The 25,207-nt window shown below is 41.0% G+C and overlaps 1 protein-coding gene across 21 annotated transcripts in view; it reads left to right on the top strand.

Annotated features, from left to right (window-relative positions):
* LOC122559424 (calcium voltage-gated channel subunit alpha1 C) overlaps positions 1 to 25,207 on the top strand; it is a 1,175,809-nt gene that overhangs the window by 1,100,560 nt on the left and 50,042 nt on the right. For all 21 annotated transcript variants that reach the window (XR_015760447.1, XM_087997307.1, XM_087997306.1 and 18 more), the window contains 5 exons: positions 7,457 to 7,584; positions 14,182 to 14,316; positions 17,205 to 17,557; positions 18,149 to 18,175; positions 19,987 to 20,115. Coding sequence is in view for 20 of the 21 variants with exons in the window: in XM_087997307.1 (XP_087853433.1) it covers positions 7,457 to 7,584; positions 14,182 to 14,316; positions 17,205 to 17,557; positions 18,149 to 18,175; positions 19,987 to 20,115 (772 nt within the window). In the remaining variant the exon portion in view is untranslated. The remainder of the gene's footprint in view (positions 1 to 7,456; positions 7,585 to 14,181; positions 14,317 to 17,204; positions 17,558 to 18,148; positions 18,176 to 19,986; positions 20,116 to 25,207) is intronic.

Raw genomic sequence — 25,207 nt, 5'->3', positions numbered from 1 at the left:
TTAATTGGAACAGTATGTCCTATATCTTCATCAGGCATGACCAAATTAGTACTTCCCAGCTTATTCCCACATATCTCCCCATATAATCGTAATAACACTTACTGGTCATTTTGATTTTCCTCTGGAAGGTAACTGAATAATTTATCCCAATTTTTGAAAACTTCCTCATCATCCAGTTTAATTTGAGGCATGTCCAATTCAGAATCATTTGAACTTGATTCTTCATCCTGTGTTATAACCAGAAACATTCTCCTTTTGCTTTCCTTCTTTATCAAAATACTTTTGAGTATATGCACATGACACACTCAGTGAGATTTCTTCCTATCTGGCATTCTTATTAAACCATTCACCTCACTCAATTTCCTCTCGAGATGATAAGGCACACTAAATCTTGCCTTTAAAGGTTTACCTACCACTCAGAGTAACATGAACACTTTATCTCCACCAGCAAAGTTACAAATTTTTGATTTCTTGTCTGCTCCCTGTTTCATCACATACTGTGCTACTTTTAAATGCTGTGTCTAACCAACTCACTTGCTCTGTTTAATCTTTCCTAAAATTTGACAAGTAGTCCAAATATGTGGTCTCTGATCTCTAACTGACCAATTTCTCCTTAATTAATTTTAGTGGTCCTCTCACCTCATGCACAAAAACTAATTCAAATGTACTGAATTTAGTTGAATCATTGGGTGCAACCCTAATTGCAACCTCTATTCCAATCCTCAGGATAGTCTTAGCTATAAGCCTTCTATGTGGTCTTTAATTTTTGATACCACCATTCGAATGCTTCCTGCAATTTTGGATGGTATCCAGTGAATTTGAATGGAATGGGCTAATGTAACCCCACTCTTTTCGACAAAGGAGGGAGGGAGAAAATGGGGAACGATAGGCCAGTTAGCTTGATATCGGTAGTGGGAAGAATGCTGGAGTCGATCATTAAGGATGAAATAACTGAGCATTTGGAAGGCGGTGACAGAATTGGTCCTAGTCAGCATGGATTCAATAAAGAGAAATCATGCTTGACAAATCTTCTGCAATGTTTTGAGGATGTGACCAGTAGAGTGGACACAAATGAATCAGTAAATGTTATGTATCTGGACTTGCAAAAAGTTTTTGACAAAGTTCCATGCAACAGACTAGAATAGAAAATTAAAGCTCATGATATCGGAGGTAATGTATTGACATGGATAGAGAACTGGTTGGCAGACAGGAAGCAAAGAGTTGAAATAAACAGATCCTTTTCAGAGTGGCAGGCAGTGACGTGGAGTACCACACAGTTCAGTACTGGGACCTCAGCTGTTCACAAAATAAATTAACAGTTTGGATGAAGAAATTGAATGCAATATTTCCAATTTTGCAGATGACACTAAGCTGGGTGGCAGTGTGCACGGTGAGGAGGATGTTAAGAGGCTGCAAGGTGACTTGGACAGGCAGGCTGAGGAGGCAAATATTTGTGAAATGCTGTATAATGTGGATAAATGTGAGGTTATCCATTTTGGTCACAAAAAAACAGGAAGACAGATTATTCATAGTGAAAGGATTTGAGTATAAATGCCTTGCTGCAGTTATAGAGGGTCTTGGTGAGGCCATACCTTGAGTATTGTGTGCAGTTATGGTCTCCTAGTCTGAGGAAGAACATTCTTGCTATTGAGGGAGACCAGCGAAGGTTCACCAGAATGATTCCAGGGATTGTAAGACTGACATATGAGGAAAGACTGGATTGATTGGGCTTATATTCACTGGATTTTAGAAGAATGAGGAGGATTGCCTAGAAACATATAAAATCCTGATGGGACTGGACAGGCTAGATGTGGGAAGAATGATCCTGATGTTGGGAAAGTCCAGAACTAGGGGTCACAGTCTACGAATAAGGGGTAAGTCATTCATGACTGAGATGAGGAAGAATTTCTTCAGTCAGAGAGTTGTGAACCTGAGGATTTTTCTCCCACAAGAAGCTGTTGTGGCCATTTCATCAGATATATTCAAAAGGAGCTGGACGTGGCCCTTGCAGCTAAAGAGATCGGGGGTTTGGGGAGAGGGCAGGAATGGGACACTGAGATTGCATGATCAGCCATGATCATATTGAATGGTGGTGCAGGCTCAAAAGGCTGAATGGCCTACTATTGCATCTATTTTCTATGTTTCTATATCCTTCTCGTGCGTAAATACAGACACAAAGTATTCATTTGGCATCTCACCCACATCATCTGCCTCAAAGCACAAGTTCACTCCTTTACCCTTGAGTGGTTCCTACTTTCTCCCCAATTATTCTCTTATATGGAATGTCTTGGGATTCTCTTTAACCATTGTTGCTATGGCCCCTTCTTGCTGTCCTAATTCCCTGCTGGAGTTCTTTCCTTCTTTCTTTATATTACTCATGGGCCCTGTCCAATTTTAGCTTCCTAAACTTTACATGCTTTATTTTCTTTTACTAAATTCACCACCTCCTTTGTTATCAAAGCTTTCTTTACCTTTCCATCCTTGTCATTCTTCCTTACGGGAAAATGCCGGTCCTGAACTCTGATCAACGGGTCTTTGAACAACTCCCACGTGTCAAATGTGGACTTACCCAATAAAAGCTCCTCCCAACTAACACTCCCTAGCTCCTGCCTAATATGACATAATTTGCCATCCCCCAGTTGAGTACCTTCCAGCGAAGGTTCTGTCTTATCCTTATTCATAGCTATCTTAAAACTTAAGGAGTTGTGATCTCAGTTTCCAAAGTGCTCTCCTGCTGAAAGGTCAGTCACCTGGTCAGGATCATTAGCCAATATAAGGACCAATATGGCCCCTCCTCTAATTGGACTGTCAGCATACTGTTTCAAAAAACCATTGCGGATGCACTTAACAAATGCTGTCCCGTCTAAGCCACTGTTTTAAAAAATTCTCAAGGTCAAGGACCAGGCTCGCAGGAAAGTAGTCTGACACAGAACAAACAGCCAAGAGGCGATTCTGCTAGAATATAGTTTTATTCCCCGCAGTGTCCCCACAACCAGTCTCGTACTTACAACGGGTCTGGCTTATACTCACTCTACATGTTACCAAAACTGGGAGCCGTCAGTTCTCGTAGAGCGGTTGCCAACAACCCACGCTCGGCGGTTAAACGTAACCCCGGAGCAGACTCTACCGAACTGGAGACTTCTCCAGCTGATATACCCTTTTCCAGATATAAACATTCATGTGAACAGCAGAGCAAGGCTAAAAAACACATTCCATTCTGGTTACATACAGATAAGAAGATTCACACGGGAAGGTGTATAACAAGATTCACACGGGACTAAGCGACACCTTCCATTTTCGGTTAGATTCACACATGTATTGGGACACAATTTTAACCCTTTCACCACATTCCACTGCTTGGCCCAATACATGTGTTGCATAATGATTCACACATGTATTGGGACATAATTTTACACCACATTCCACTGCTTGACCCAATACATGTGTTAGTAATTCCACTAGGTCTTCCATAGTGGGTCGGGACTCCGTCTCTACCCGGGACACCTTCAGTCCCTTTCGTCTGCATAAGTCTTTTAATTCCGGTGTAGGTAGGCCATCAATCTCCGATGCTGGGACCTGCGCCCGTATCAAAGCTTGCCACAAAGCACGCCGTGAGGGGCCTTGGTTACTTCCTTGATTAGGGTTTACTTTTCCCCCTGCCCGAGCCTCAGGGCGACGCCCCTCCGTGCCCCCCTGAGAAGCACGGGTTGTGGGTCCCCAATCCCCCAAACCACCCATCTCCCTCATCATACTACGGGCATCTCCTAGGGTTTCTCCCCATCCACTCAACATTATGGTTAATAACAGTGGTTTATAATGGGGGGGGGCAGTCTTCACTAGATGGTCTCTAGTCTGTCTACTAACATTTGTGTTATCTACCTCGTCCAGCACTCCCAGCAACAGGGCATCCCGCACACACAAACGGGTTAGCCTCTGAACCCCTTCCTTAATCGTTGTCCAAGTTCCTTCCAAGGGGGGCCAATCGGACGGGAAGGGATACTGTTCGGCCACTGCCCTGGCATACATCCCAAATAGGGTCCCCATACTGCGATCTATTACCATATCCTTGGCTTGGTTGCGGTACCCCAGGTCTATGGCAGCATCCTTTGCTAATCCACCAAACTTGGGAGCATCCTGATAGTCTACCTGCACTTGTTGCCCCCCTTCCTCGAGGAGCCGAATTAGCCATAGCTCTAACGGCTCCCCAGGATTACGTCGGGTTTTCTGGGTGATAAACAGCACCTCATCGGTAGTGAAGTCTTCCGTTAATTCAGAGAATTCTGCGGGAGGCTGAGCCCGCGGTAATTCATGCATAATTGCCTCCCCTTGTTCATTCCGTATAGGGTTTCCTTTCTCATCTAACATTACCTCCCGTTGCACTGGGAGACGTCTCTGAACCTGCTTTCTCCTAACCACTGGTTTAGCTTGGAGTACGGGTGGGTCCTCTTCGTACTGATCATCTAAATCTCCCCAAATGTTCCCATCCCAATGATCGATATCCCACCGATCCCCGTTATTTAACTGGGCTACAAACGCCCGTACTTGTACCGGGTCCGGGGTTCGAGGGACCTTCCTTTTCTCTTTCCGTTTCTTAGCAGACAAATACATAATAGTTCGTCCTGCTAGTTCAGTTAATGCTGTCAATTCAGCTTTTAACTTCATAATTTCCTGCCTCAACATAGAGGCATCTCCCGAACTGAGTCCCTGCTCATGTTTCAGGAGGGCTAATTCTGCTTCAGCTTTTTGGCGCTTGTCTGACTGTTGTCTACAAGCCGCCGCACAGGCCCACATCCTCCGCTGTACCCCAGGCAATGGGTTCTTCGGCAGGACTGGGATCCTCTCAAGGGTGGACAGCAGCGACCCTGGGGTTCCTACGCCCTCGGCCTCCCAGTCCTCCGGTCGCCCCCCACCATTTCTCAAACAAACTGCCACGCCATGCCACGGCCCATGCCATCCCGGGACGGTCAGGACCTCCACAGTTTGTTCCTCTGGTTTCTTAGCCTTTTTCCAAAACATTGTTCTGTATCAAAATCTTTCCTCAATTGCGATTGATCCTGCCGACTACGCCAAAATGTTTTAAAAAATTCTCAAGGTCAAGGACCAGGCTCGCAGGAAAGTAGTCTGACACAGAACAAACAGCCAAGAGGCGATTCTGCTAGAATATAGTTTTATTCCCCGCAGTGTCCCCACAACCAGTCTCGTACTTACAACGGGTCTGGCTTATACTCACTCTACATGTTACCAAAACTGGGAGCCGTCAGTTCTCGTAGAGCGGTTGCCAACAACCCACGCTCGGCGGTTAAACGTAACCCCGGAGCAGACTCTACCGAACTGGAGACTTCTCCAGCTGATATACCCTTTTCCAGATATAAACATTCATGTGAACAGCAGAGCAAGGCTAAAAAACACATTCCATTCTGGTTACATACAGATAAGAAGATTCACACGGGAAGGTGTATAACAAGATTCACACGGGACTAAGCGACACCTTCCATTTTCGGTTAGATTCACACATGTATTGGGACACAATTTTAACCCTTTCACCACAGCCACTCACTCTAAGGGAGTCCCAGTCAATATAGGGGGATGTTAAAGTCAGGATGTTAATCCTGTTGTTACTGCATCTTTCCATAATCTGCCTACATTTTGGTCCTCAAAGTCTTGGTGGCTGTTCAGAGGCTGTAGTATAATCCCTTGCTCTCAGGGAGTCCCAGTCAGTATTGGGGAAGTTAAAGTCACTCATTATGACAACCCTGTTGTTATTACATTTTTCCATACTTTGCCTACATATTTGGTCATCAATGTCTTGATGATTGTTGGGGGTTCTATAGTATAACCCTATCCGAGTCATTATACCTAATTTAGTTTTGAGCTCTACACATATAGCCTCAGTGGATGAGCCTTCCAGTATGTCCTCTCTGAGTGCAGATGTGGCATTCTCCCTGATTAATAATGCAACTCCTCCACCTCTTTTACCCTTCTCTCTGTCTCATCTAAAAGAACAAAACACTGGAATGTTAAGCAGCCAGTCCTGTCCCTCTCTCAACCAAGTCTCTGTAAGGTCACAACATCACAATGGGGAGAAAGTGAGGTCTGCAGATGCTGGAGATCAGAGCTGAAAATGTGTTGCTGGAAAAGCGCAGCAGGTCAGGCAGCATCGAGGGAACAGGAGAATCGATGTTTCGGGCATAAGCCCTTCTTCAGGAATTCTGGCTGCTCACCCTCCCCTTTAAGAATTTCATGCAACCCCTGTTAATCTCGCAGTCTTAATTTCCTGCTCTTCAACGAGTTCTATTTCAAGAAGTGAATTTTTGAACTCCTTGAAAATAACTGATTCTTTAAGAGTGTCATATGTTTGATCTATTTTCAATTCCCTTATCACCTTCAAAATCACTTTGTTTGTTCCTTCCAGGTTCCCTCCTTCGATTGCTAAAACATTGTCTGTCGGCTTTAGGTGCTAGCTAATATGCACTTAAAACTGATTGTGTCTTTTGTCCACTACATGACTATGAAATGGAACAAAGAATACAGAAATGAAAACCTTACAAGGATGCTAGAGGAAGATAATTTGCCATAAGGGGCTATACCTTAAAAGAGCAAAATGGGATCAATTCTTCTACTGTCCCTCGCCCAGGAGAAATGCCTGTGGCGAATCAGATTCACCAAAGATCGCTTGACTGAACAGTGGGCATTTGAAATCAAGAATTTTATTGCAACATTTTAAACTTATATTAGTTTTGTCGAGCTTTCACAAACCATAAGCAATGTTTACATTAAATTGGTCTATTTGTTACAATCTGTTGAAATTCCTCTGTTGTTCCAATAAGCTCTCACAATTGTCAGCAATCTACAGTAAATGACACAAACTCCACCAGGACTTGAATGCATCAAGTCCCGAATGCATCAATTTCCGAGGTCACTTTGAATCTTCACCAATCCCTACAATGTCACTAATGAAGGGAGTTCCCTTACCTCAGCCATTCAGGAACCGAGCATAATGTAAGAGGCCAATGAATTAAATAAAAAAAAGAGATCCTTACTAATTGAAAGATGGAAGTGGGTCATCCATAGGACCGGCGAATAAAGTTTCTACCCAGCAGTTATTTTTCTTCGTAAAATTATCTTCATTTGAAAAACTCGAGAGGTTCCACCGGGATGTGGATTCAAGAATCTATCAGATATATGTCACTTTAGTACCCTTACCAGACCTTTCACACTCTTCCAAAATATGCACTGGAGGTGATATTAGTCGATTAAATGATTGTTTGAGTGTTGAGATCTTGTCTTATGAACTTCAAAAATTTCTATCTTCTGACAGAAATTTCATTTGAACTGCTGATAATGTTCCAGATTTGCTGCATTCTGATAGTAAAGGTGCATGAACATACAAAGTGCTGCATATGATTGTTGAATTTAATGTAACTACATTATAGTGTGTAACAACTTTATATTGCAGATGATGAAGTTACTGTTGGAAAATTCTATGCTACATTCTTAATCCAGGATTACTTCAGAAAATTCAAAAAGCGCAAAGAACAAGGCATTGTTGGGAAGGCAGTGCAGAAAAATGCATTGTCTCTACAGGTATGTTTGGGAAATCTTTTTTGAAAGTCCTATGTGTGTTGTAATTTTCCATTTGTGTGCTAATTTAAATTAAAGTAAATCACTGATGTAGTACATACTTTTTAATGTTCATTTTCTTCAGTTACTTGTGAAAAAGCATGGAGAAAAATGATCAATGTTGAGGAATGGAAGTTCTTTGGCTTTGTGCCAGTTTCCATGTAGAATGCCAAGTTTGCTTTTTCTGGTTCAATACTATACTTTGCTCCCATGGTCATCAAAGACTCAGAGGGGGATTCTGCCAACAAACAAAATAAATCTTGGGCAATTTTGTTGTCTGGGAAGTGCTATCTGGAAGCTGATTTTTGACTTATTCAAATTAATATCTTACAGTTGGCAAACAGAAAAGACTTGCACCTGATTAGTCAAGCTAATTTCAAATGCTCGTAGTTGACAAAACAATACTGTTCTAAACCAGTGTATATCAATATTGCATTTTAAAATTATAATACATGATGATATTTCTTATTTAAAACACATTGCTTGAAATTATCACCTTAACATTTCTTGAAAAAATGATTGTGCCAGTCACTCTCATTGGTTTACTATCATTAATATTTCATGCCTTTCAACTATTTGATTAAGAAATATAGGTGGAGAAATGTTTGCAGTATGTATTCAGCTTTATTAAGAGAAATGGACATTATTTTAGTTTAGTGTAAAAAAAAATCTCTTGCTTTTCTTTCTACTATGAACCACCTTCATAAATCCTTTTCCCCATCTTCTCCACCCTCACCTCAATGACCATAAAGCAAAGAGTTATCAATAGAGGGTACAATGATAATGATATACATTGATACAATCATTATGTCATGTCACAGATTATGTAGGGAGAACTGGAATGGAGCTGAAAGTTCACCAGATTTTTGACAGAGCATGTGCATCTATTAAGAAAGTACCTTCAACTGAAGAAGCCATTCATCAGACACTAATTAGAGTTGATCCCATAAACATAATTAAATAATGGCAAATGGGAATAGTTCATTGACATCTATGTTAGTAAGATTAAGACCATTCTTTTAGCTGCCTTTGCTGTTCCTGTCCCTTCCCCTCACTCACCAAGAAAAATCTCTTCTATTGTATCTCCCCTCACTGGCTTTGAATGTACACCCTTCTTTAGTTTCACTCTGATCTCTCTTCATGTCTTCCATGAACTCACTGGTCTATGATATTTACTTTTTGCTCCCTTGATATAAGAAAATCATACCCTTGATCACCCTATCCTTACAAACCTTACATAGACATGTAAAGGAAATACATACATGCTTGAATATGTGAATCAATTTCTTTCAGGAAACTGGCTCCCAGCCAAATACATATACTAAAAGTAACTTTCTGGAGGAACAAGAGTGCTCTTTCTGGCCCAACTTTAAAGAATCACTTCAACATGACAACTCCCAGTCTTTAAATGCTCAACTCTCAATTTCCCATGCCACAGACTAGACTCAAGAGGCCAGATCTCAATCTGCGATTCCCACCGGCCCCAAGTTCCAATCTTCTACTCCCATCCTAGCCTCCAAGAGTCCTGAGCTCCCTTGCATTTCATGCCTGAAACATCTTATCCAAATCTCTTCATCAGATCCTGTTCCTTTGCATAATCTACCATTTAATTGAGAGTCATTATACCATCTGAAGTCTTAGAAGTGCACTGCACTCCTCAGCTGTAAAGCCACAACAGCACAATAACAATGACGTCCAAGGCACAATAGAAGGTTGTTTAAGATCTCACCACTTTGTGGCATGCATTCCACAGAATAAGAGAGTTGTTTTAGTGCAACAGAAACCTTCAACCCAATATGTTTGCATCAACTATCCTAATGAGCATTATGACCATTTTCCTGCCTTCGCCCTGTAACCATGCATATTGTTTATCTTCAAATAATCTTCTAATGCCTTAAATCACTTGATGAAAATCTGCCCTTTGCCTCAGTTGAACTTATTTCCACAGCACTAGGATGTAGTACTTTTCAGACCCTAACTGATCGCTATATGAAAAGACTTTTTTTCTCACAGTTCATCTGTCTCTTTTGCTCATTCCTTAAAATCTATGCTCTTTCATTCTGTCCATGTTATCTGCCTGAACTTCAAGAAGACCTTTGACAAAGTGCCGCACAGGAGGTTACTGAGTAAGCTAAGGCCCCATGGTGTCAGTGGCAAGATGCTATCATGGATAGAACATTGGCTGTCTGGCAGGAAGAGAGAGATGGGATGAAAGGGTCCTTCTCAGGATGGCAGCCGATGACAAGTGGTGTTCCACAAGGCTCAGTGTTGGGACCACAACCTTTTAATTTATACGTTAACAATCTAGATGAAGGAACTAAGGACATTCTGGCTAAGTTTGCAGATGATACAAAGATAGGTAGAGGGATAGGTAGCATTGAGGAGGCTGCAGAAGAATTCAGACAGGCTAGGAGAGTGGGCAAAGAAGTGGCAGATGGAGTACAACGTGAGAAAGTGTGAGGTCATGCACTTTTGTAAGAAGAATAGAGGCATGGACTATTTTCTAAATGGGGAGAAAATTCAGAAGTCTGAAGTGGAAAGAGACTTGGGAGTTCTAGTCCAGGATTCTCTTAAGGTAAACTTGCACATTGAGTCAGTAGTTAGGAAGGCAAATGAAATGATGGCATTTATTTTGAGTGGACATAAATACAGAAGCAGGGTTGTATTCCTGAGGTTGTATAGGGCTCTGGTCACATCACGCTTGGAGTATTGTGCACAGTTTTGGACCCCATATCTCAGGAATGATGTACTGGCCTTGGAGCATGTTCAGAGGTTCATGGAATGATCCCAGGAATGAAAACCTTAACATAGGAGGAACTTTTGAGGACTCTGGGTCTGTACTCGATGGAGTTTCGAAGGATGGAGGGAGGGGGGGTAGAAATCTAATTGAAACTTACAGAGTAGTGAAATGCCTGAACAGAGTGAATGTTGGGAAGATGTTTCCATTCGTAGAAAAGACTAGGACCAGAGGGCAGAGCCTAAGAGTAAAGGTAAGACCTTTTAGAACGGAGATAAGGAAAAACCACTAGCCAGATAGTGGTGAATCTATAGAATTCACTGCCACAGAAGGCTGTGAAGGCCAGGTCATTGACTGTATTTAAGACTGAGATGGAAATGTGTTGCTGGAAAAGCGCAGCAGGTCAGGCAGCATCTAGGGAACAGGAGAATCGATGTTTCGGGCATTAGCCCTTCTTCAGGAATGTATTTAAGACTGAGACAGGTAAGTTCTTGATTGAGAATGAGAAACTTATCAGCCATGATTTAATGGGGGAGCAGACTCGATGGGCTGAGTGGCCTAAGTTTTGTTCCTATGTCTTATGGTCTACTCTTTTACAAGCCAGATGTTTCTCTCTATCTACTCTGTCGACACCCCTCACGATTTCAAAATCTTCTATCAAATCTCCTCTTAGCGTTCTCTCCTCCAATCAATCTTCATAACCTAAATTTCTCATCCCTGGAACTCTCTCCAGTGGATTCACATCATTCCTGAACTGTGGTACCAGAATTGTACACAATACTCCGGCTGAGGTCTAACTTGCAGAACCTCCCTGCCCTTGTACTCTATTAATGTCCCTACAAATAAACTAATAAAGCCTAGAGTACTGTTTGCTTTATTAACTGCTCTCTCCATCTGTCTTGCCACCTTTAATTACTTATGCACATATACTTGCAACCTTAGTGTAGTGTTCTTTATTTTGTACTGTTCCTTCATGTTCTGTTGACCAAACTGTACCACCTGACACTTCTTTGCATTAAACGTCAACTTCTGATCACTTCACGATTTGTCAATGTCCTTTTCAAGTTCTATATGGACATTCCCAAAGTTTACAATACTTTCAAGTTTTGTATTGTACGCAATTTTTGAAATTGTCCCCTGCACTGCAAAATCTGGATTATTTTCATATATATACTAGGAAAAGCACAGCTCCTAATTCAATGGCTGGAGATCTCCACTTCAAAAATTTATCCAGTGTGAAAAACATCCACTTTGACCATTATTCTCTGATTCCAATCATCATTCTGGATTAGTGGTGCTGGAAGAGCACAGCAGTTCAGACAGCATCCAAGGAACTTCGAAATCGACGTTTCAGGCAAGGGCTTTTGCCCGAAACATCGATTTCGAAGCTCCTTGGATGCTGCCTGAACTGCTGTGCTCTTCCAGCACCACTGATCCAGAATCTGGTTTCCAGCATCTGCAGACATTGTTTTTACCTCATTGATTCCAATCATCAGCCTATTTTGTGCCAATGTTGTTATTTTCCCTTATATTCCATGAAATCCAACTTTTCTCACAAATTTGCTGAGTGACACTGTATCAAATGCTTTTTGGAAGTAAATGACCATTACATCAACAGCAATTTGGTTGAGTACTTTGAAAAAAACTCCAAATTATTTGAACATGGTTTTCCTTACAAAATCAACACCGGATTTCCTTAATTAATTCCCACTTCTTCATGTGACTGTTAATTCTGTCCTGAATTATGGATTTTCCAGAGACTAGACAGTTCTTATTTCCAGTATAGATGGGAGTTGTGCCTGGGGATCGTATAGAATTCCCATTGTAGCTGTCTCTGAAGGAATTGCCAGGGAAATTGAAGATTTATCTACTCTGGACAGACCCCCTCCCACTTTCACCAGCCAGGATCCAACCTCCCTTTAATGCTCCATACCCGAGTCGCATTCACCACCAGGCTACAAACCTCTATCCTTTGTCTGCTGTGGATATGATCCCCTTCATCCCCCAGGAGCTGACACCCCTTTACTCCCTGAGACATGACACCCCCTTCACCTGCTCCAGATGTGACCCCTTCACCCCACAGCAACTAGGCCTCTCTTTCAGAGATCTGCCTCTGCTTCCCCCGGGACCTGCCCCACCTCTTCCCCCATTTGGGACCTAATCTGTCTCCACTCCCTTTCATCCCCAGGACCCAAAACCACCTATCCAACATCCACCGCCAAGAAAACCCAACTACCTGCCACCTGACACCCACCATTCCCCCACCAGACCTGATTTCTTCCTCACACTCCAACCTAAACATTGCCTTACCTACCTGGCCCCCCTTTTCACCTGACAACTTGGAAAATTACCTACCTGGCATCCTTCCCATCTATTATTCTACTTATCAGGTACCTTGCCACTGTTCCAGCTGGCATCCTACTTACTCAACACTCTATCTCCCTAGCTCTTGATACCCTAAGCTCAGACATACCTTATGTAACTATCATTTGACGGTAGCTGTCAAAGTGGCTGTTTGTGATTCTGGACTTTTAATTTCCAGAATATGGCAAGCAATTGCTATGAAATGGGACATACCTTACTTTTCACAAACAGTTCTTCACTCCAAGACAGGATGGTGTTTGGCTTAGAGAGGAACTTCCAGATAGTGACATTCCCACATATCTGCTGCCCTTGACCTTCTAAATGGTGGTTGTCTTGAGTTTCAAAAGTGTTATCTTGGTAAATTTCCACAGTTCACCTTGCAGATGGTATACACTGCTATTACTTTGCATCAGTGGTAATGAATGTTTGTGCATAGTGCCAATCTGGGTTGCCCTTTACTGGCTAATTCAAAGAGTTTTGAATGTTGGTACAGCTACACTCTTTCTGGCAAATGGAGAGTATTGCATGACAATCCCAAATTGTACCTTATAGTTGCTGGACAGGTCAGGAGGTGAGTTAATGGTTGCTGAAGTCTTATCCTCTGACCTGCTCTTGTAGCTACGGGATTTATGGTCGCTGGTCAAGTCAGTTTCTGGTCAATAGTAACTCCCAGCATGTGGGGGATTCAGTGATGGAAAATGCCATTAAATATCAAAGGCAATGGTTAGATTCTCTTGTTGGAGATGGTCATTGCTTGGCATTTGTATTGTACAAGTATTAACTGGATGAGAACCACACGAAGGTGTGGTTTCCTCTGTACGGTCAACCTCCAAACATAGTGACATTGGTGCCTTATCTCTGGGTTTTCTTATAATTAGATCCAACAAGGTTTGGAGAAGGATAATATAAGCTGAAGGGCAGCTTCTGCTCACCAAGATATGATGAAAGGAGGCAGGGAGTTGGCAGTACTATGAGTGTTTGAGATGAAGAGCATAAGAAAATACTGGACTATGCAGGGCACTTCCAACTTGGAAATCTAAAGGTCCAGAATGATATACCTGATGGGTTGCACCATTTGTTCCTAAACCATAACTCCATTAATGATGTGCAAGGGCCTTTTCTCATCCCAGGTCCACTTTCTGACAGCTATGACCTGAAGGAAAAGCCACTACTGCTTCCCACTCAGGCCTAATTCAGTTTTGCACTCAGGCACCAATTAATGTCATCAGAGTTTGATTTGTGTACTTAGAGAAAGTCTGTACAAGTTTCATTGAATGTCTGGCCTCTCATAATTTCCAGACCAGATTGTGATCTGGAGTTATTTTTTAATGCTCTTGTAATTCCCTCCTGACCTGATTTGGCAAGAGGTGAGAATTCAAATTACCCTCAGTCTCTGTAGGACAATCTGTCAGTACAAATTTTCATACCTTTAAAAAATCTTCCTTTTTTTGTTTTTATAGGCAGGTCTGCGTACCTTACATGACATTGGCCCTGAGATTCGTCGTGCAATATCTGGGGACCTGACAGCAGAAGAAGAACTGGAAAAAGCGATGAAAGAGGCTGCTTCAGCTGCCTCAGAAGATGACATTTTCAGGGTAGGTTTTACATAAGATAATTATTAAAGACTGTAGAGTGATTTAATTTTTTCCCTCAAATCCTGTTCTGGTAAATACCATTATGTTCAATATTTTGTACAGTTGCAGCAGAGAGTCAGAAAAAATAGTAAAAAAAATGACCAATTGGCCCTTTCAGCCTGCTGCACCATTCAATATCATTGTGGCTAATCATCCAACTCAATACACTGTTTCCACTTTCTCCCCATACCCTTTGATCCCTTTAGCCCTAAGATCTATATTTAACTCCTATATAGCATTCAGTATTTAGGCCTCAATCATTTTCTGTGACAGAGAATTCCGTAGGCTCACCACTCTCTGGGTGAAGGAATCTTTCGTCATCTTAATTTTATTAGGCCTACCCGATATCCTTAAACTGTAAGGTATAGTTGTGAACTCCCCTGTCATCAGAAACATACTTCCTGTGTTTACCCTATCTAGTCTTCTTAGATTTTTATAGGTTTCAGTAAGATCCCACCTTATTCTGCTAAACTCCAGTGAATATAGTCCCTACCAATCCAGTTTCCAGTCTCTCTTTTTACATCAATATTGCCACCCAGGAATCAATCTGGTAAACTTTGCTGAACTCCCTCCATAGCCAGAAAATCCTTCCTCAGATAAAGAGACCAAAGCTACATATAATACTTCATGTGTGGTCTTGCCCAAGGCACTGAACAATTGCAGCAAGACACCCCTGTTTCTATACACAAATCCTCTTGCTAGGAATCCCAAAGTACTATTTGCCTCCTTTACCATTTGCTGCGCTTGCATGCTTTCTTTTAGTGACTGGCATACAAGGACAACCAGGTTTGTTTCACCTCCCTCTTTCCCAATCTATTACCATTCAGATAATAATCTGCCTTCCTGCTTTTGCTACCAAAGTAGATAATCTCACATTTATCCACATTATATTGCATCTGTCGCTCATTTGCCTACTCATTCAATTTGGCCAAATTACACTGAAGTATTTGCATCCTACTTACAGTTCACCCATCCCACACAACTTTGTAAAGTCTGCAAACTTGGAGATATTACATTTACTTTCCTCATCTAAATCATTAAAAAAGTTATGAATAGCTGGTGTCCATTACTGATCTTTGTGGGATCTCGATAGTTACTCTGCCACACAGAAAAAGACCCATTTATTCCTATTCTTTGTTTCCCATCTGCCAACCATTTCACTGTCCACGTCAGTACACTAATCCCAGTCCCATGGGTTGTAATTTTACATGCTAATCTTTTATGTGGGATGTTATGGAAAGCTTTCTGGAAGTCCCAAGTAAACTACATCCACTGGCTCCCTCAAACCAACTGTACTAAGTACATCCTTGAAAAATTCCAGTAGATTTCTCAAATGCAATTTCTATTTTGTAAATGCATAGTGATTCTATCTGATCCTGTCACTGTATTCCAAGTGTTCTGCCATTAAATCTTTTATAATGAAATCTAGCATTTTGTCTACTATCAATATCAGGCTAACTGGTCCATAATTCCTTTTTCACTCTAATTTCTATTTTTCATGTTTTTCTTACACTAATATTTGAATTATAAAATTGTTTTCATAACATTGAGTATGTTTTTCAGTAAGAGGAAGCATAGCACCCCACAATAAAAATAGTAAGTGGAAAGTGCAGTCCCCATTATGTTACTTCAACTAAGTACAAATGTACCCTCTCCCTGTTTTCCTCTCTATTCTTGCTAAACATTTTATACCCAACAAAGTTTTATATCGAGTCCTGGTTTTTCTATAGCCTTGACCCAAATAACAGGCAAACAGAATAACAACCTGGAACCACATTGTGGCTGCAGAAATTACTGTCTTATTAATGTCTAATTAATGAAACCTCAATCACTATTGGTTCTCTTGATAGTCCTCCTTCAGCCCATCCCCGCAAATAGCTGATTATTCCACAAAGTTGTAGACTCAGCTCTGGACAAACTCCCAGAAGAACCATCAGCTTAATTGGTAGAACTGAATACTGGTTAGAGAGTGGAATGCAGTGACAATTCTATTCACCATCTGGTTGGTCCTCCTTGTCTCTCTGCAGTTACCAATAAACTGCTAAGTTGAAGGATGAAATGCACTATCTACATAGCTTTTAACCTGACCCTGAGACCCTGAGCTCCTCCAGCTGACAAGATGCCCTGTGTGTGTTTTTTCAGGACATAAGAAAAGTCCTCGGTTTCCCATATAGTTCAAGATGAAGCACTGGATCAGACTGAAATGTCCTTCTGTGCATATTCTTACGTAGCTATTTAAAACTTACAGGAAATGAACCTTACTTGCAGAAATAAGTAATACTGATAAAAAAAAATGCCTGTAACTAATTAAAATAACTGTCCAAACTAGGATGTATAGTTCTAAATAACCTAGAATTTTGCAACACTTAACTACTATTGTATGTCTGGATTGAAGCACTTTTGTGGAAGGAACAGACTTTGTGGAATGAATGAGCTGTTCTAAATTTTTTTTGCATTTCTTCTTATTGAGCATCTTGCTATTATTTGCCCTGTTCCATGGTTGTTGGTATGTTGGTATCTGCTTTCAGACCAATTTGAGAATTGCCTTATAATTGGCTGCTTGGGGATGTGTAGGATTACTCAGTTTATTCATCCTCTGTACTCGATGGACTTGACTAAACTGTGCTATGGATCTACTTTATACTGTAGCAAATGTTGAGACTTTATATTACAGGGAGTCAGAAATGCAAATTAAAATCTTTCCACTCAACGGCACATGTCTTCCCTCCAACTTGGACAGCTCATTTAACAGTTTTATGGTGAAAGATATGGATTAATTGTTAGAGGATGCATGTGTTCAAGAGAATATTGTAAGTTTGAATATGACTGAGAATGATTTCTTCCAACAGAGGGCTGGTGGTTTATTTGGGAACCATGTTGGCTATTATCCAAGTGATTGTAGAGGTTCCTTTCCACAAACGTTCACTACACAGCGTCCTTTGCACCTCAATAAATCAGGAACCTCTCAAGTTGAAGTAGAATCACCATCACATGAGAAACTGGTTGATTCAACCTTCACTCCAAGCAGCTATTCATCATCTGGGTCAAATGCCAATATCAACAATGCCAATAATACTGCAATATCCAGATTCCCAATTCCAGTCAACTACCAAAGCACCGTCAGCACAGTGGATGGTCATAGCAATTCACTGACTTCAGCACTTATATTGCAAGGCACAACATGGAGGATCAATCCCAAAAGGTAATGTTGTAATATTGCAAGATATTTCTCTACCATTCATTGCCATTTCAATTTAAAGTGTGTTATTATGTAAACATCTTACATATGATGGAAAAAAGGCTTTCTTAGTCTATCTTTAGCCCATTTAAATAAGCAATGTGTGTGTGTATAGTGACTGCCGGACTAGAATATACAAAGTGTGCAGTGTATGCATTTGCTTATGACATGATTTCTACAAATACAAGCAGTATGAGTATTGCATAACCTCAAAATAAAAGACACTAAATGCACTAGATAATTATGCTGAGTCAAAATTTAAGAGTTTCGATAAATAGCACTATAGATCAATAGCGTTGCTAAATTTTTAAGGTGTGTGTGAGAGTGTCTCCCTCAAAACACTTACTCAGGTTAAGAACCAGCAAATGGAGTCTTCTAACATGGAAATGTTTTTTGCACCACAGCTACCACATGGTTCTGGCTGACCAGGAAACAGATCCTGCTCTTGCCTCCTCCTTTACTTATTCATAATTTTCCAAGAGCTGTTAAATGTATTTAAGAAGATATCAAATTGATTTTTTTTTCTCTCTGTTTTCATGCTTTCTTGTGAAACAGGACTCGGTATTACGAAACACTGGTACGGTATGTACCCTTCTGAGTATTCTTTTACTTTAACAATAGCAGCTTTAACCTTTATAATGTTCTTTTTATTCCAATTAAATAATAAATGCACTTATTATGTAGACTCAATTTATTTTAGAATTTCTTCAGATTCTTCTCATTTGGTACAACATGAATGAGAACAGAAAGGCCATTTAGGTCATCAGTGCAGAAGTTAGAACATATTAGTAACATTATATAATGCTGAATACTAACTATCTGACTTCATTATTTCAAAATTTAACTGTGAAGAAAGTTTTTTGTAATTTTATTGTTCAACAATTTGTTTATATTGCCCTGAAGTCATAATTTTAGAATAATTCCTTTATAATCAGGATTTTTTTTTTTATTAGATTAGATTACTTACAGTGTGGAAACAGGCCCTTCGGCCCAACAAGTCCACACCGCCCCGCCGAAGCGCAACCCACCCATAACCCTACGTTTACCCCTTACCTAATACTACGGGCAATTTCGCATGGCCAATTCGCCTGACCTGCACAGCTTTGGACTGTGGGAGGAAACCGGAGCACCTGGAGGAAACCCACGCAGACACGGGGAGAACGTGCAAACTCCACACAGTCAGTCGCCTGAGGCGGGAATTGAACCCGGGTCTCTGGCGCTGTGAGGCAGCAGTACTAACCACTGTGCCACCGTGCCGCCCTTTAGTTAAATGTTGTTCAGATTAATCTAGTACAGTACTAGTTTCTTCCTTTGAATACTTCGCGAACTATCAGCACTAATTTTAAAAACTTGGAAATCTGAATCAAAAGCAGAAAATGCTGTTAAGTACTTAAAACGTGTTCTTAAGATGGAGTCTAATCAACCTGACTTTTCTCACTTCTATATTTCCAACATTATCTGTTTTTATCTTTACAAAAAGAGTCCTAGAGATGTACAGCATGGAGACAGACCCCTTGGTCCAATTCGTCCATGCCAACCACACATCCTAAATTAATCTAGTCCCACTTGCCAGCACTTGGCCCATATCCCTCTAAACCCTCTATTCATATACCCATCCAGATGCCTTTTAAATGTTGTAATTGTACCAGCCTCCACCACGTCCTCTGGCAGCTCATTCCATACATGCACCACCCTCTGAAAAAGTTGCCCTTTAAGTCTCTTTTAAATCTTTTCCCTCTCACCTTAAACCTATGCCCTCTAGTTCCGGACTCTCCCACTCCAGGGAAAATACCTTGTCTGTTTACCCTATCCACGCCCCTCATGATTTTATAAACCTCTATAAGGTTATCCTTCAGCCTCTGATACTTCAGGGAAAACAGTCCCAGCCTATTCAGCTTCTCCCTTTGGCTCAAACCCTCCAACACTGGCAACATCCTTATAAATCTTTTCTGAATGCTTTCAAGTTTCACAACATCCTTCCGATAGGAGAGAGACCAGAATTGCACACAATATTGCAAAAGTGGCCTAACCAATGTCCTGTAAAGCTGCAATACAACCTTCAACTCCTATACTCACTGCTCTGGCCAATAAAGAAAAGCATACTAAACGCCTTCTTCAATACCCTATCTACCTGTGGCTCCACTTCCAAGGAACTATGAATCTGCATTCCAAGGTCTTTTTATTCAGCGACATTCCCCAGGACCTTACCAATAAGTGTGTAAGTCCTGCCCTGGTTTGTCTTTTTATGGGTAACAATTTTGTATCATTAGGGATCAATATAATAGTCAACCATTGCATGATATTCAGTCACTTACCAAGGATGTACATATGATGGTTTTGTTTCTCTGCTTTACATCAGGTATAATGACCCTGTTACACGCTTGTATTTTTAGTTCAGACTCTGAAGATAGCAGTTTGCCAATTATTCAGCGAGAGGAAGCATATCCTGATGAAATTTATGATGAGAACTTCAATGAAGATCCCGATTGCTGCAGTGAAGACAGCATACTTTCTTCACAACTGTGAGTACTTCTTTCTAATTTGAAGCGGTATCAAAAGAAAGACAAACATGCTACAAAGCCAAATATTTGGGAACATTTTCAAAACCAGCGAAGGTTGACAAAAAAAAACAATGAAGAGAGAAAAAGTAGAATGAGAGGAAGCTCTCAAGAAATATACAAGCAGACAGCAATAGCCTCTTGCAAATATGTCAAACGGAAGAAGAGTAACTAAAATAAATTTGGTCCCTTGGAAGTTGAGACTGGAGGATAAACATTGGGAACCAAGGGAGAGACCTTGACAAGTACTTTGTATTTGTCTTTACTGAAGAAAATGCAAAAATTACTTCAAGTATAGCAAAACATCAAGGGTCAATAAGAAGGGAGGGATTTAAAGACAATTACTATCACTTTTAAAATATAAGGAAAACTAACATGACGAAAGGCTGAAAAGTGCCCAAGGCCCTATAATTTAGGGTCTTAAATGGGTCTTTGTCTGCAGAGAAAATAGGTACATTGTTTATAATATTCCAAAATTCCCTGGATTAATAGATTAGAAACTACAAGAATTACACTTCTATTAAAGAGAGATACAGAAAGCAGGAGGTATAGAACAGTTAAACTCACAGCTTTCTTTAGGAAAATGCTAGAAGCCATTAAGGAAATTCTAGTTGAAAATATCGAAAATCGTAATATAATCAAACAGAGTCACAATGGTTTCAAAACAGAGAAATCTTGTTTGACAAATTCATTAAGCTTCTTTAGGATGGAATAAGCTGGGGGGATAAAGGCAAACTAGTATTTGGATTTCAAAAGGCATTTGATTAGATGCTGCATAAAAGGTTATTACATAAGACAAAAGCTCAAAGGTTTGGACATAACATGTAAGCACAGGTAAAGAATTGTTAAATCAAACAAAAAGCAGTCTGTATGAATGGTCATTTTAAGTTGAAAAGCCAACTATAGATAGTTCTGGAATAACACCCGTTTTGGCAGCGCGATTTGGCTATTGCATCGCTGAAGAATTAGGGAACGGTATTTTTGAGAACACTTAACCTCTGTTCACAATAGTGTGATTCCAGTGGGGATAGGTTCACACGCTTTGTTCTGTGCATGCGCCAAAGTCTCCGTGCCAATCTGTGCATGCGCCGATATCCATGCCAAAGTTTCCGTGCATGTGCCGATATCCACGCCGAAGTTTCCGTGCCATTCTGTGCATGCGCCGATATCCACACCGAAGTCTCCGTGCCGTTCTGTGCATATGCAGTGTCAATGTTAGCCTTCGTGTCATACTGTGCATGCACCAATGTTACGTGCCAACAGAGCAGCCTTCTGTGAGATGTACTGTACTGAAGGCAGCCTTCTTACATTTTTAATGTACTGTGTTAAATTTACTTTTGTTTGGTTACTAAGTATGATTTCAACCTTCATTCAGGCTGGGCTATACTTTGTGTTTGACTTTTGGGTGACTATTGAGCGAACGTGAGTAATATTGTGGCCCTGGTATTTATATTAAGCAATTTTCTATTAAGCAAGGTTTCACAAGAACATAACTATGGTGTTGCAGGAAAACTACCTATAGTGAGATGCCACTGTGATCAGGTGTAAAGTCTCATAGAAACACAGAAACTAGGCCATTTGTCCCTTTCAGCCTGCTCCACTATTCAATGTGATCATCACTGATGCGCTATCTCAAAGACATATGCCCACTTTTCCTCGTGCCCCTTGATTCTTTTGAAATCAATGTCTTTCTTTAATATAATTCAGTGACTTAGCCTCCACAGACTTCCATTGTAGAGAATGACACAGATAGTGAAGAAGATTTTCCTCATCTCAATCTTAAAGTGCTAAATATTCTGACATGGTATCCACTACTAGATTCCATAACCATGGAAACAGCCTTTCTGCATCTAGTCTGTCGAGCTGTTTTAGGAATTTTATATGTTTCAATCAAATCCACTCTCATCCTTCCAAATTGTAATGAACACAGGGCAGGTTGAACCAATCTATTCTCATAGGACAGTCGAGTCATCCCCTGTGTCAGTCCAATGAACATCTTCTACACTTTCTCTATGGCAAGTATATCCTTTGTTAGGTAGAGAGACCACACTGCATGTAATACTCCAATATGGTCTCACCAAGGTCCTGTATAACTGCAGTAAAGCATCCCTACTCCTAAACTCAAATCTTCTTTCAATGAAGGCCAATATGACAAGGATGCAGAGATCCTTCTGTATGATCTGGGCAAGTCGGGTGAGTGAGCATATCAATGGCAGCTGCTGTATAATTTGGAGAAATGTCAGATTATTCACTTTGGAAGCAAAAACAAGAAGGCAGATTACTATCTCAGTAGCTGTAAATTGGGAGAGGTGAGTATGCAGCAAGACCTGGATATCCTTGTGCACCAGTTGCTGAAGGTAAGCATTCAGGTGCAGCAGGCAGTAAAGAAGGCAAACAGCATGTTGGCCTTCATTGCGAGAGGTTTCAAGTACAGGAGCAAAGATGTGTTGTTGCTGTTATACAGGGCCACACCTAGAATACTGTGTGCAGTTTTGGTCTCCTTTTCTGAGGTAGGATGCTCTTGTCCTCAAAAGAGTGCAGCGAAGGTTTATGAAGCTGATTCGAGGGATAGCAGGACCAACATATGAGGAGAGATTGACTAGAGTCATAGAGTCATAGAGATGTACAGCGTGGAAACAGACCCTGCGATCCAACCCGTCCATGCCGACCAGATATCCCAACCCAATCTAGTCCCACCTGCCAGCACCCAGCCCATATCCCTCGAAGCCCTTCCTATTCATATACCCATCCAAATGCCTCTTAAATGTTGCAATTGTACCAGCCTCCACCACTTCCTCTGGCAGCTCATTCCATACCCGTAACATCCTCTGTGTGAAAAGGTTGCCCCTTAGGTCTCTTTTATATCTTTCCCCCTTGCCCTAAACCTATGCCCTCTAGCCCTGCCCCCCCCCCAACCCCAGGGAAAAGACTTTGCCTATTTACCCTATCCATGCCCCTCACAATTTTGTAAACTTCTATAAGTTCACCCCTCACCCTCCAACGCTCCAGGGAAAACAGCCCCAGCCTGCTCAGCCTTTCCCTATAGCTCAAATCCTCCAACCCTGGCAACATCCATGTAAATCTTTTCTGAACCCTTTCAAGTTTCATAACATCTTTCTGATAGGAAGGAGACCAGAATTGCACGCAATATTCCAACAGTGGCCTAACCAATGTCCTGTACAGCCGCAACATGACCTCCCAACTCCTGTACTCAATACTCTGACCAATAAAGGAAAGCATACCAAACGCCTTCTTCACTATCCTATCTACCTGCGACTCCACTTTCAAGGAGCTATGAACCTGCACTTCAAGGTCTCTTTGTTCAGCAACACTCCCTAGAACCTTACCATTAAGTGTATAAGTCCTGCTAAGATTTGCTTTCCCAAAATGCAGCACCTCGCATTTTCTGAATTAAACTCCATCTGCCATTTCTTAGCCCATTGGCCCATCTGGTCAAGATCCTGTTGTAATCTGAGGCAACCTTCTTCGCTGTCCACTACACCTCCAATTTTGGTGTCATCTGCAAACTTACTAACTGTACCTCTTATGCTCGCATCCAAATCATTTATGTAAATTACTAGATTAGGATTGTTTTTGCTGGAGTTCAGAAAAATGAGGGGGGATCTCATAGAGATTTATAAAAGTCTGGCAGGACTAGATAGGGTAGATGCAGGGAGGATGTTCCTGATGGTGGGTGTGTTCAGAACCAGGGATCACAGTCTGAGAATTCAGGCTAGACCATTTAGGACAGAGGTGAGGAGGCATTTCTTCAACAAAAGAGTAGTGAACCTGTGGAATTCATTACCAAAGGAAGCAGTTGATACCAAACCATTGAATGTATTCAAGAGGCAAATGGGATCAAAGGTTATGGGGAGAAAGCAGGATTAGGCTATTGAGTTGGATGATCAGCCCATGATAATGATGAATGGTGGAGCAGGCTCGAAGGGCTGAATGGCCTCCTCCTGATCCTATCTTTTATATTTCTATGTAATATACAATTTGCCATTTTAATTGCTTGTTGCATGAGCCTACTTTCATTGGCTGGTGAACACGGACATCCAAATCCTTTTGTACATCAACATTTCCCAATGTATCCCCATTTAGATAGCATCCTTCCTTTCTGTTTTTTTCACACCAAAGTGTATAACTTAATATTTTGCCATGTTATACTGCACATGCCAAGTATTTGCTCACTTACTCAACTCTTTAAAATCTTCCAGAGATTCATTTGATGCCCAGTTGTCTATATCTAATATATAATTCTTTTTTATTCTTGACTAAAACCTCAATATCTTTATTTATCCATTGTTCCCTCGTCTTACCACCTTTCACGCCACCAGGAACATAATGCCTTTGAACTCTGGTTATCACACTTTTGAAAACTTCTCATTTGTCACTCGTTCCTTTACCTGCAGACAGTCTACTCAGTAACTATTTTAAAATGAATAGAATTATGATCATTGCTCCCAAAATGTTCTTTTACGAACACTTCAGTTACTTGGATTGCCTTTATTCCCCAAGAGAAGGTCAAGTTTTTCTCCTTGACCTACCAATTCTTTCCTTCCCTCAGCCAAGTTCCTGTAATAGCTATGACATCCCAATCCCATGTTCCCATAAATATCCTGAGTTCATCACACTCACTTGTAAGATCCCTTGCATTGAAATAACTGCAGTTTACTCCTTCAGAGTTACCTCATTCTCTGATTTGCTCTTTTCAGTCTTTTTTAATTAACTTGCTGTTTTCTGATTGAGAACCATCCTCATCTGTCTTTCCATTTTCAATGCTACTTAGGAGCACATATACACACACGCATACAATCACACTTGCACTCTCTCTCTGTCTCTCTCACACTCTATAAGAGATCACAGGCTCCTGAAATAGAACTAGAAAATCTCCCCACCAGGATTTTGGCCCATTTCCAATTCAGGTGAAACCCATCCCTTTTGAGCAGATCTATTCTACACCAAAGGGGATTCCAATAATCCAAGAATCTGAAGCCCCGCACATTGCACCACCTCTTCAGCCATTTACTAATCTGCCCTATCCTTTTATCCC

Source organism: Chiloscyllium plagiosum, unplaced genomic scaffold (genome assembly GCF_037043375.1).
Source record: "Chiloscyllium plagiosum isolate Xiang-an unplaced genomic scaffold, Cpla_swu_hap1 HiC_scaffold_19, whole genome shotgun sequence".
In the NCBI taxonomy this organism is placed as follows: domain Eukaryota; kingdom Metazoa; phylum Chordata; class Chondrichthyes; order Orectolobiformes; family Hemiscylliidae; genus Chiloscyllium; species Chiloscyllium plagiosum.
This window is presented reverse-complemented; position numbering and strand designations above follow the sequence as displayed.